This window comes from Gambusia affinis, linkage group LG09, assembly GCF_019740435.1.
Source record: "Gambusia affinis linkage group LG09, SWU_Gaff_1.0, whole genome shotgun sequence".
NCBI classification, from domain to species: Eukaryota; Metazoa; Chordata; class Actinopteri; order Cyprinodontiformes; family Poeciliidae; genus Gambusia; species Gambusia affinis.
Window position 1 is genome coordinate 15,331,733 of NC_057876.1, and position 10,993 is coordinate 15,342,725.

The 10,993-nt window shown below is 42.1% G+C and overlaps 2 protein-coding genes across 3 annotated transcripts; one reads left to right on the forward strand and one right to left on the reverse strand.

Moving 5' to 3' along the window:
* Positions 1 to 110: 110 nt before the first annotated feature.
* cryba1l1 (crystallin, beta A1, like 1) lies at positions 111 to 2,279 on the forward strand. The gene is made up of 6 exons (XM_044126390.1): positions 111 to 176; positions 404 to 486; positions 617 to 735; positions 1,185 to 1,326; positions 1,410 to 1,552; positions 1,664 to 2,279. Exons 2-6 carry the CDS (start codon positions 412 to 414, stop codon positions 1,809 to 1,811), a joined length of 627 nt encoding a protein of 208 aa, XP_043982325.1. The 5' UTR covers positions 111 to 176; positions 404 to 411; the 3' UTR covers positions 1,812 to 2,279.
* Positions 2,280 to 2,448: 169 nt separating this feature from the next.
* LOC122836646 lies at positions 2,449 to 9,858 on the reverse strand. 2 transcript variants are annotated; one of them, XM_044126371.1, is made up of 7 exons: positions 9,377 to 9,858; positions 8,521 to 8,634; positions 6,940 to 8,183; positions 6,336 to 6,420; positions 5,509 to 6,260; positions 4,849 to 4,953; positions 2,449 to 3,763 (listed from the first exon to the last, which is right to left on the reverse strand). In XM_044126371.1, the coding sequence occupies exons 2-7, from the start codon at positions 8,621 to 8,623 to the stop codon at positions 3,494 to 3,496; spliced, it is 2,559 nt and encodes an 852-aa protein (XP_043982306.1). In that variant the 5' UTR covers positions 8,624 to 8,634; positions 9,377 to 9,858; the 3' UTR covers positions 2,449 to 3,493. The 2 variants fall into 2 exon arrangements, with proteins under 2 accessions (XP_043982306.1, XP_043982305.1); XM_044126370.1 differs by having other exon boundaries at positions 5,509 to 6,420.
* Between the last annotated feature and the right edge of the window lie 1,135 nt (positions 9,859 to 10,993).

A 10,993-nucleotide genomic window follows, 5' to 3' on the forward strand; every position in this document is an offset into this window, starting at 1 on the left:
TGCCATGTGGACATTTTAACAGGAGCCCATAGAGAGACGCGGGCGCGCCCCGGTGAGCGCGCCTCCCGTCGACCCGTCGGTATAAAACTGAAGCGCCAGGTTCTCTCAAAGCTCTACGCGAGGCAGGCGGTAGGCGCGTATCACTCCCGAGCTCTTCCAATAAAGTGCCAGTCTAGGTAAGGAAATCTCTGCTCTGTCAGCTCAGGGTCTCTCTCACTCTCAAATCCAGAAGCACTTTTACTGCAACCAGAGCCCAGACGTCCTCCAATTTACACTTTTTAGCAACAACCAATTGACGCAATATAGATTCTCAAATGAAAACCACCATAATTTATTCAAGGAAGAGATCATCTAAAAGTAAGATGCTAATTATTTTTTGCATTATTTCCCTGTCCTCAATCAGCAGTCAAGATGTACAAAACTACAAGGTCCCCAATGATGCAGCCTTTGGTCAACTCAGGAATGGGCATGGCTCCTTTCTTCAAGGTAATCTCTCAGTCCTCTGTACACAAACAGAAAAAAAATCTGATGTAACTTTTTTTTTAATGATCCATTAATTTTGTGCTCAGTGTAAAGGAGAGCCAACCAGGTTAGAGAACTTGCTCTGTCTCCTCAGGTGACTGTGTTTGAGCAGGAGCATTTCCAAGGAAAGTGCCTGGAGTTCACCTCTGAATGCTGCAACATCCAGGAGTGCGGAATGGACACCATCCGCTCCATCAGGGTGGAGAGCGGAGCGTAAGTCTCTTAAGGCTTGGATCGATTTTTTGGAGTGACAGTAACAAGCCGCACAAGTTTAATTTAGCCAAAACAATATCTTTATGTGCAATATATTGCATCAGAACTGTCATTACAACTTTAATATTTGCAAAATTGAAAAACTGCAATGGAGTGTGTGGATGCAGTATTTATATTTCAGGTAGAATGCATTCAAACTCTGCTTATCTATAACATACTTGGCCAGTGGGTGAAGTTTGACTGCTATTTATGGCCACAGAGCTAAAATAGATCTTAATGACTGAGATCATTGTGAGCGACAGGGGCTGGTAATGGAAAAGAAAGAGACTTCAAGTTAGGAAAATCTGGGTGAATCACAATTGATATAATGAGTTTAATATCTTCTGCTTTCCAACACGGCAACAGAGAGCCTCTCATAAGCTGGTCTGTCTCTGTGTCTTTGTCTGAAGCTGGGTGGGCTTCGAGCACCACGACTTCCAGGGTCAGCAGTTCATAATGGAGAGGGGAGAGTACCCCCACTGGGATGCGTACAGTGGAAACATCTCCTACCATGTGGAGCGTCTTATGTCTTTCCGCCCCATCTACTGCGCTGTGAGTACATCGCCCTCACCTTGTCCAGCCGACCGACTAACTGAGAACGTGAAGACACGATCGGTCTCTGTGCTCTTGTCCAGTCCCACCAGAGCAGCCGCATGATCATTTTCGAGAGGGAGAACTTCATGGGCCGCAACGCAGAGCTCTGCGACGACTACCCCTCTCTGCAGGCCATGGGCTGGATGATGCCCGAGGTCGGCTCCATGCACGTGCAGTGCGGCGCGTAAGTTCCAGCTCGAAACGCTCCTCGGGATCTACACGGATTGTCTCAGCGCGAAGTTGACCTCTGCTACTCTCTTTGACCCTGTACTGTCCTGTTGATGTCCCCTTGCAGCTTCGTGTGCTACCAGTTCCCTGGCTACAGGGGTCAGCAGTACATCATGGAGTGTGAGAGACACAGTGGAGACTACCAGCACTGGAGGAACTGGGGCTCTCACTGCCAGACCCCTCAGATCCAGTCCATTAGACGCATTCAGCACTGAGAGGAGAATGGGCTGAGATTGAGGCCAAGCAGTTCCTCTCCCCCATAACCCAAAAACACCCTTTCCTCCCTCTCTTTCCATCCCCTCATTCCTCTTCTTCCTCTTGACTTGAGCCGCCCCAACCTGACAACACCGCACAACGATCCAGAGCCGCTGCCAAAGTGTGATAAGAGACAATATCGCACTGTTAAAGCACAGGGAATTACACACTTCACACACATGCTGACATTAATGATGCTCAGTGTCTTTTTATTTGGTTTAAAGGCTCCTGCACACATCAGGCACACACCTGAGCTGTATTCTAACCTGATCTCAGCGGAGAGGACAGGAAATCGATCAGACAGGTGTGAAACCTGGAGACCCAGGGAATAATCCCCTCTGCTGAATGAGGAAGAGGTGCAGCTCAGATGTGACGTTTGTGTGAAGGAAACCGATCCACAGGCTGATTACTAATAAAGTCATTTTACTTCACGTGTTTTTGTTTTATTCCTTCCCTCTTCCATAAGGCTCAAATCACATTGCAACTATTTAAACAAAAGGATAAATTATTTCAGATGGCTTTAATGTGGGCGAATCATTGAAAACAATGCAAAAAGAGATAAAAACTAAGATCCGAATGCAAACTTAGAATCTATCAGATGAAAAGGTTAAACTAAACGGGCCAAAAAAAGTAAACTTTAGAAGATATAATCAAAAGTTTTAACATTTCAGGCGCATACAGAGGCAATTATTCAGCAATTTTCCAACATATTATCAAACAAACGTCAATCTCTTTTATTTCGTATTTCAGCTTATGTGACATGACATTTAAAAGACTTGAAGGGAAAATGATAACTTTTTGGAAACTAAAATTTAAAAAGTGTTTTTGTGCATATATTCACCCCGTGACGGCTCCTGCATGAACATTGCCCTAAGCGAGCCGCTCGTCCCGTCACTCCCCAACTACAGCGACAAAAACAGTTCCAGTTTATGAAAAAGTTACACCCCCAACTGGAGCTGCTAAACATGGCGCTCAGAAACTAATTGAAATGAAGATGCAACAGAATTATTTACGTTTCATCCCACATGGGAAGAGTGCGACAAACACTTTTTTTTTTTTTTACCAATTCTCAGCTGCAAGAATGCAGCACCTGTCAACACAAGGGGGCGCCAGTTCCCTACTCAATGCACATCCATCTAGAAATTTGGAAACTAATTCAGATGCGCCTCACAGATAGAGAAGTCGGTTTCTATTACTTTCTAAAGTCATTCCGGTCAGATGCCCATATAAAGAAAAAGAGTACATTGCCCTGAGTCAGAACTTTGGGAAACATTTAACATTTTCCTAATTTTACTTTATGAAACAGATCAATTTCAGTCTTATCAGAATGAGGACATCTGTGAAGAGCAATTTTCAAGTGTTGGCTGTAGGCCTGGACTTTGACTAGGCCATGCGACAACATGAAAATGCTGTAAACCAGAAGACTCCATTCTTCAAACACTGCTTTGTCACTTTTAAAAATATCCCTGATCTTACACTTCTGAATCTGATTGCTGAACATATTTACAACTAAGATAAAATACTTCTTACCCTTCGGCTTTAAAACCCTCCAAACGGTTTTGTTTACGGCTAAAACAAACTGAACAGCCACAAATTAGCTGCGAAAACTTGTAAACTTATGAAAATAACTAACGTCTTTGAATCAGATCCCAACATCAATTTCTTCCTCTGAGGAGTCTGTCCAGGTTATGATGACAGGTTCAGGGGCTGGCCCCATACCTCCAACCACATCTACATCATCCTCCTCGATGACTGTTTCACATGTTTCCCTCTCAGGGCTGTTCTCTGAAGTCGTTGTACTCTCAACATGAGATGAACTAAGAAGATTTCCATTTTCCTTTGGCCTGCCAGGCCTTCGATTTGGTGGTCTTGCTGTCTGTACAGGATCCTCCTCCAGAAAAGGCAAAAGGTCCTGAAAAACAACGACACAAAGTTAACTTTCTCAAAGATTTAGCTTCATGTAGTTTGGCAGTGGTTTCATTTATCCTTAAAAGCAGGAGAACTAGCAATGATGGCGTCATGTTACTGTGAAGTCTCGTCTATACAGCCCCGAAATGAAACCTTACCAGCAAGATTCTGCCCGTACTATTTTCCAAGCGAGTTTACCAATGTTATCTTGGCAACCGCTTATATTTCACGCCTCAGCTGTTGTTGACAACGTATGTGAAGTCATCAATTCAGTTGCTGTTAAGCTACAGACACCAACACCCAATGCATTTGTGGCGGTATCTAATAATTTTAATCATGTTACTTTCTGCTACAGTGACAAGGATTCATATGTTTCCAACACAAGAAATTTAGATCAGTCTTATATTTCTCTAGGTGTTCTTCAGAGGCAACCTGTAAAGAAGAGAGCTGTGAGAAAGTGATCACAGGAAGCTGAAGGAGGTTGTTATGAGGATACAGATTGGATTGCTCTGTGCACATAGAGGACATCAATGCCAGGACTCCGTGTGTGACTATATAATCTTCTGTGTGGACAGCACCATTCACACCACAGGCCTTGGATCACCAATGACCCAAAGGGACAAGAAGAAAAGCCTTCAGGGAGGAAATCAGGGAAATATTGAGGAGTATAATGAAAGTCCTCAAAATCAAAATCATCTCCAAATTAATAAGTCTGCAAGTAAACCTGTAAGTGCAAATCAGTGGTGCTTCTTCACAACCAAATAATACCCAGGTTTTCCCTCAGTGTATTATAAGCCTGGCGGGCCACCAGGCTGAGCGTTGTTAATTTATTCGTTTATTTTAATGATTGCCCTTTTTCAAGACTTTATAGTTGGTGTTTACATATTAAACTTCAAGTCTTCAAAAAAATGCATAATTATCAAATGATGTTTTTAAATTTACTGTCAACTTTAAACATTTTTAACTCAAAAACATGGCGGGTGGCTGGAGGACTGACCTCGCAGCCTGAGCACCAGGCTCAGCAAGTTTCCCGGGGGGAAACTCTGAATACCAGAAGTAATTTCTCTTAACATAAAGGTTCTTGCTCACCTGGATTTGTGGATCCCTAAATCTGCTCCTGATTGGGTAGAACTTTGTGACCAAGTGCCTTCTGAAATGGCCAAAATGGGAGTTTTCCTTTGACGGTGATGGACTCTGCAGGAAATATTGCACACCAAAAGTAACAGTTGACACATTTTCTGCAAGCGCCGTTGTCACGTTTTAGCTTTGTCCAACTCATTTGCTTCCAGGAAGGTTGCGATTGTAGAGTGGCGAAATGTTCATCTTACAGATTGATACAGTGGATACAGGGACCTGTTTACTGCTGCAAAATACACATTAGATCATCTTTCACAACCTTTAATAGGAATCTCTTACCCTTATGTAATACTGTTAAGTTTGCAGAGAAATTGAGCTTTGGGTTTAAATTAGCTTTTAGTAATAATTCTCAGAATAAACAGAATTAAATCTGAAATATATCACTGTGTAATACATCTATATAAGTTTTACTGTTTGAGGTGAATAAATTAAATAAAATTAAATTTCATTCCATCATACAGTGATGATCTAGTTTTGCCTATAGCTGCTTTTTAGTGAGACCGACTATCATCTTCGGTTAGCTGCCATTTTTACTCTATCTGGATTACTTGGTCCTTTTCAGAAACACTGAAAATTTTGAAAACATTAGCAGGTTGCAGGTAGTTCAGTCACCTTTTCCTCACGGTTGTGTCCCTGCAGCGCCGCTCTGACCGACAGCAAGTTGTCTCTGGTCAGTTTTACTACCGGTGTGCGCTGCAGCTGCTTCTCCTGCTGATGCTGACCCGACGTGGCCTTTGAGTCCCGGGACGGTGCCAGCTTCTTCACCTTTTTCTTCTCTAACGAGAACAGATACGTGTTTGACCTCCTTCTCTTCGGCCTCTTTTCTGGTTTGATGGATTTGGAGTTTCTAGAGGAAACATCCTGGGTGTCTGATAGTCTGGTATAACCCCTCTGTACACCAGGTGTTTGAGAGTTATTGACTATGGGCTGTAGAGACGGTGTGTGAGGGGTTTCCTCAGGAATCTTGGCTGCTTTGTGTTTCCTCTGGACAGCGACTGGCTGTCTGGCGTCTGGAGAGCTCTCAAAGCACGTCTCGTTCTCCTTCCTGGTGTTATTGCTTTCAACATGCTGCTCAAATGATTGGAGTAAGTTTTCCAGAATGTCATTCAGCTCCCCCTCACATTGCTGCTGCAGCACTGGCATCTCAGAGCTGCTAATCTGGGCCTGGTGTTTGTTTTGGATATCAGACTTGCCAGAAGTGCTGCCGCCTGTTGAAAGACACTGTGAAAGAGGCGCTTTGTTGTTTGGTAAGATGGCCAGATCCTGAAAGACCTCCTCCAGCAAACGATCGATGTGCTCAGGCTGGTCCTCATGAGGCGGAGGAGCTGGAGGAACAAACTGCGGTCCGTAGAGATGGGATGGTGCTGCGGAAACATATGATGCAGCATGAGAACGCATCGATCGAATGGAGGGACTGGAAGACGTTAAACTAGGCCCACTGTAGAGGTTGTTGGATGGATCAGAGTGGTAATCTGGTGTTGGCTGGTTCCTGCAGATCTGATCCGTGCCAATAGCAAGACTGGCCTGGAATCAGAGAGAGAAAACACCAAATATGACGCAAAAACCCCCAAGTTTTCAGTTACACTACAGACACCCTCAAGAAAAATGTTATAAAAAAGGCAAATTTAATCTTAGAGTAATCTACGGAAACAGGAATGTGAGTTATTAGGTTTGCTGTGTTTTATTTAATATATTTTGTGGTTTCTGACCTGTAAAAAGTTTATTTACTTACTTAAGAAAGAGACTTTCTAACTGTAGATCAGCTTCAGTTCAACTTCACAAAATGTTTTTCCATAAAAAAAATGTCTAACCAACGACGCACTCTGATTGGTTTTCAGTCCAAATGATTCACAGAACGGACACTGAAGTGTGAAGACAGTCTGACAAAACACTGTTAGCTCTGGATACAGAATATCTATTAGGGCTTGGCGATAAATTTAATCGACAAATCAATTTTTTTTTTGTTTTCGAAGATTTAATTTTAGAAAAATCAGATTTTTTTTTTTCCAGTGTGCATAATTCTGAGTAGTTATATTCCCTCACCTTGGCAACCTGCTGTGTGTTTTTTCTTCTCCCCCGCTGGCTGTTCGCTCCACCTCCGCCTTGCTGCGCCTCCTGACTCTGGTCCTCCTCAAACACGTTTCCACGTCTCCTTGGCTTCTTCTTGGCCGGCTCCAGCTCCTCCCTGGTCTTTTGGTGCAACCTCCTACCTACAGTGCCCCCACCCTGACCTGCTCTGGGCGTCCTCACCCTCCACCTGTGCAGGAACAGTTTCTGCAGTTTGCCCACCCCAATCTCCTGCACATCCACCATCTGAGTGAACGTGCTTCGCCCCCTCCCTCCCGCCGTCCTTCTGGGTCTCCTGGTCCTCTGTTGTCCGCGCTTGGTTGCCGTGGCACCCCTTGGCCTCCTCCCTGCCCGCCCCCTGCAGGGGCTCTTCCTCTTCTCCGGGTTCAAGAAGTGGTTGATGAATCCCACGATGTTTCCCTCAAACTGCTCCAACCTCTCTCCTTCCCACTCCTCTGGGTTAGGGTCGGCCCAGCAGCTCTGAGAATCAGCCACACAGGGAGCTGTCTGGGTGGAGAAATGAGGAAGAGGAGCAGGAAGAGGCGCGTACTGTGGCGTCACAATGGCGACAGATGTGCTTCCAGGCATGTTGGATTCCTGCAGACAGCCCGGTGGAGCAGAGGCATACTGCAGCGTTTGGTTTTCTTCAGGTGGATAGATGAGCGTGACAAGCTGATGAGAATCTGTCTGTCGTAAACTCTGGAGGACGCTCATGTCGATGGTCTCATAGGGGACCACTGAGGGGACAGGAGGACATGAGTCGACAAGCTGTTCCTCAGTTTGAGTCCACATGTCTCTTCCTCCACCTGACACCTCTGTGTCTTTCCACAGATAGGTGGACCCATCCCTCACCTCTCTCCTCCACCTGACCAGCCTCCCCTCTTGCTCCTCTGTCCTCTGTGGCTCCGTTTGGACCCCCACCTCCGTGTACTGCTCCGTCCCTCCACCAAACCTTCCTCTGCTCTTCGTCACCTCCACCAAGCCGCTGATGCCGAGCTTGGCTGCAGCGTAAATGGCCTCCTGCTTCTCGTTCTCCCCCTCCCCAGCCATCTCCCCGGAGTAAAGGAGCCGGATGATGTGCAGCAGGGTGCAGGCGCCGAGCGCCTGGAACTCCAGGAGACGGCTCTGTCCAGAAGGGGGCGCCGGTGAGGACGACAGAGCAGAGGAGATGTGAGGGCTGATGGCCGACAGAATGCAACTGTGTGCTGGGACTGAAACACCTGATGGTGAAAAGATTAACATAAAGACCGTTTAAACAATATGCATTAGAAAAATAAAGAAATTCCTTTAAATTTGATCTTGTTCTGCAGTCACATTGAGCAAGAAAGCAGCAAAAATGCAATAAAACTTCCACAAACAGCTTGTATAACTACTAATAAACACCCATTTACAACATATTACAAGAATTTCTACTCCCTTATATGAAAAGCACAGGCAATATATAAATTTGCACATATTGTGTGCACATATTTGACCCACAAGTGATTATCAGTAGCAACCTTATATATAAATTATCAACAAAAATGCATTTGTACTAATTTGTGAGTGAGTTTATACCTCCAGCTTTGAGCAAAGTGTCACAGAACTGGCTGCACTGTTGTTGTCTCTGCAGCTCAGCGAGGAGGAGGGCTTCGAAGCCCGGTTTCTGGTAGCACCACATTTCTCCATCCACTTCAAAGTCAAAAGGCGCAGAATAAAGGCGAATCAGACCAGAAGATAACACAACCATGCTTTTTAAATTCATAACAGAAAGACTCGATTATCTGAATCTTGTCATCTTCATAAAAACCCACCTGAAAATTACTTAAAATAAATTAATCACAGAATTTTTTTTTAAATGTCAATAAAAGTAATAAATGTTTTGTATACTGTATTATATAAAAACAGAAATCACTCGTGTAGGTAAGTTTATTTTTCACGTTAAGTGTGTTTTTGTCTGTCTCCCCTATATAAAGTAGTATTATAAACATAATTATCCTATTTATTTCAACGCACTGGTAATTATGAGACTTATGAGATTGAAGACCAATCTTAGGCAAACATTTAAACATAAAATAATTTGACTTCAGTTTTCCTCTTCAACTTCAATTTGCTTTATCATTTAATTATATCAGTCAATTTAATCACTTTTAGGCTGATATATAAAGGGGTCCAGAATCAAAGGCAAGTCGCATGGATCAAGCACACCTGAGTTTAGCATTACAAACTTTTTGCAGGCTAACTAAAAAAACCAAACTGTCCAAAATAAGCATATTTAATCGGTCCTGACAGTCCAGTTGCTAGTCACCACTTCAAACACACCATAATATACAGTTTAATAACTACTGAGTTTTATTGCTAAAAACAAACTCTATGCTAGCTAAATGACTATACAGTAAAACGCGCGCAGGTGTCCAACACTGTCGGTACTTACCGTCTTAAAGGGCCCTAAAATGATTTCTCAAGTCCAAAAATGTAAAGAAAATATTTTATATACATAACACGAACGCAAGAATTGAGTCTTTCTTCTCTTGTTTTTATTTCCGTCTGATTAAAAGAGGTAGAGGCCAGCCACGGGTCATTTTGGTGGTCACCGGCAAAGCGGGATGGGCAATGAGGCAGCAGTTTGCCGCTACGCCACCAGATGGCGACAGTGGCTCTCCACAACGACCGTAACCGGACTAAATGGTTAGGCAACCAAAGAGTGAAAATAAAGCCAAGAGGGTTTCTGCACGTACTTCCAGCTTCTTTTGTAAGTCAAAACAAAGCGATGAAATCCAATTTTGACTGGATTTTGAGATTTCTGTTGATTTGCAATTAAAATAGGATTGCATTTGCTGTGTACTATTACTCAAAATAACGAAGTGGGTTTTTTTTTTATCTTAGTGTGATTGTAAATTATGCTTTACTAGCAGAATTAGCTTATTGGTTGTTAATAATAATAACAATAACAACAACAACAACAACAACAACAACAACAACAACAACAACAACAATTAATAATAATAATAATAATAATAATAATAATAATAATAATAATAATAATAATAATAATAATAATAATAATAACAAAATATTATTACTCTTGACAGTAGTGCCTAAAACAAAGCAAATTAGAGTTAAAGAATTAAAGAAGAGAGAGAGAAACAGGGGTTAACACTGAAAAAAGACATGCAAATATTAAATAGTTAAAGCCAAAACCTTAGAAATTCAAACTAATAAAAATCTAAATACAATACCATTTTCTTTCAGATCATAGTTTTGTAGATATTATAAATTATAAATACTTTCATGACACGATAAAAGGTTTGAATTAAATTTGGAAATAGAATTGAAAAGAAGGACAATTTTTTTAGATTTCCCCTGTTATTTTTCAAAAGATTTCATTTCTATAAGGAAAAAAAGCTACATTTCCAAACCACAGTGGCCTTATTAGAAAAATGTAATCTCTCTCTTTGTAAAAATCAGAAATTTATATACCAGACTCTTTATAAAGTTAATTTGAATTTGAATCACTACACCTAGGAGCGGTTCAGACAAGACCTATAAAATTAAGATATCACTTAAAGAGTATCTATCTGACAAAGTAGGGCAAAAATTCAAAAAGCAACAAAATATATCCTAATATACAGAAAAACAAGAACAGTTGAGGAACAAAGTCACTGACATGATTTAGTCTGAATTACAAAGTAATTCATAAGACTTTTGGACTTCATTGAACCACAGACACTGACATCATACAAAGAAGGAGAAAATATAGAACTGTGGTTTCCAGAAGTCACCATTCAGATCACAAAATAACCCAGAAAAACTTTTAACGCCCTGCAGGCTTCAGTAGCCTCAGTTCGGGTCCTAGTATTCAAAACTCAACAATAAAAAACAGTGTTTGGTTAAAAATGGCTCCAAAAAAACAAACAAACAAAAAACATTTTCTGTAATTTGCAACAAAGAGCAGCATGTGCATTTTCTTTCTCTTCTGTTTCCTCCTAAAAAATATGCATAAGGCATAATGGTGACTCCAAGAGCCTCCATTAGTTACAAAGCATAATGC

What these genes read in the sequence shown, in the direction of transcription:
- cryba1l1 (XM_044126390.1), top strand. Translation starts at nt 412, where the DNA reads ATGTACAAAACTACAAGGTCCCCAATGATGCAGCCTTTGGTCAACTCA. An exon ending in GCATGGCTCCTTTCTTCAAG is followed by an intron (nt 487 to 616) that starts GTAATCTCTCAG and finishes CTGTCTCCTCAG; the next exon opens with GTGACTGTGTTTGAGCAGGA. An exon ending in ATCAGGGTGGAGAGCGGAGC is followed by an intron (nt 736 to 1,184) that starts GTAAGTCTCTTA and finishes CTTTGTCTGAAG; the next exon opens with CTGGGTGGGCTTCGAGCACC.
- LOC122836646 (XM_044126370.1), bottom strand. Translation starts at nt 8,623, where the DNA reads ATGTGGTGCTACCAGAAACCGGGCTTCGAAGCCCTCCTCCTCGCTGAG. An exon ending in CACTTTGCTCAAAGCTGGAG is followed by an intron (nt 8,184 to 8,520) that starts GTATAAACTCAC and finishes TTTCACCATCAG; the next exon opens with GTGTTTCAGTCCCAGCACAC. An exon ending in GACACAACCGTGAGGAAAAG is followed by an intron (nt 4,954 to 5,508) that starts GTGACTGAACTA and finishes TATTTCCTGCAG; the next exon opens with AGTCCATCACCGTCAAAGGA.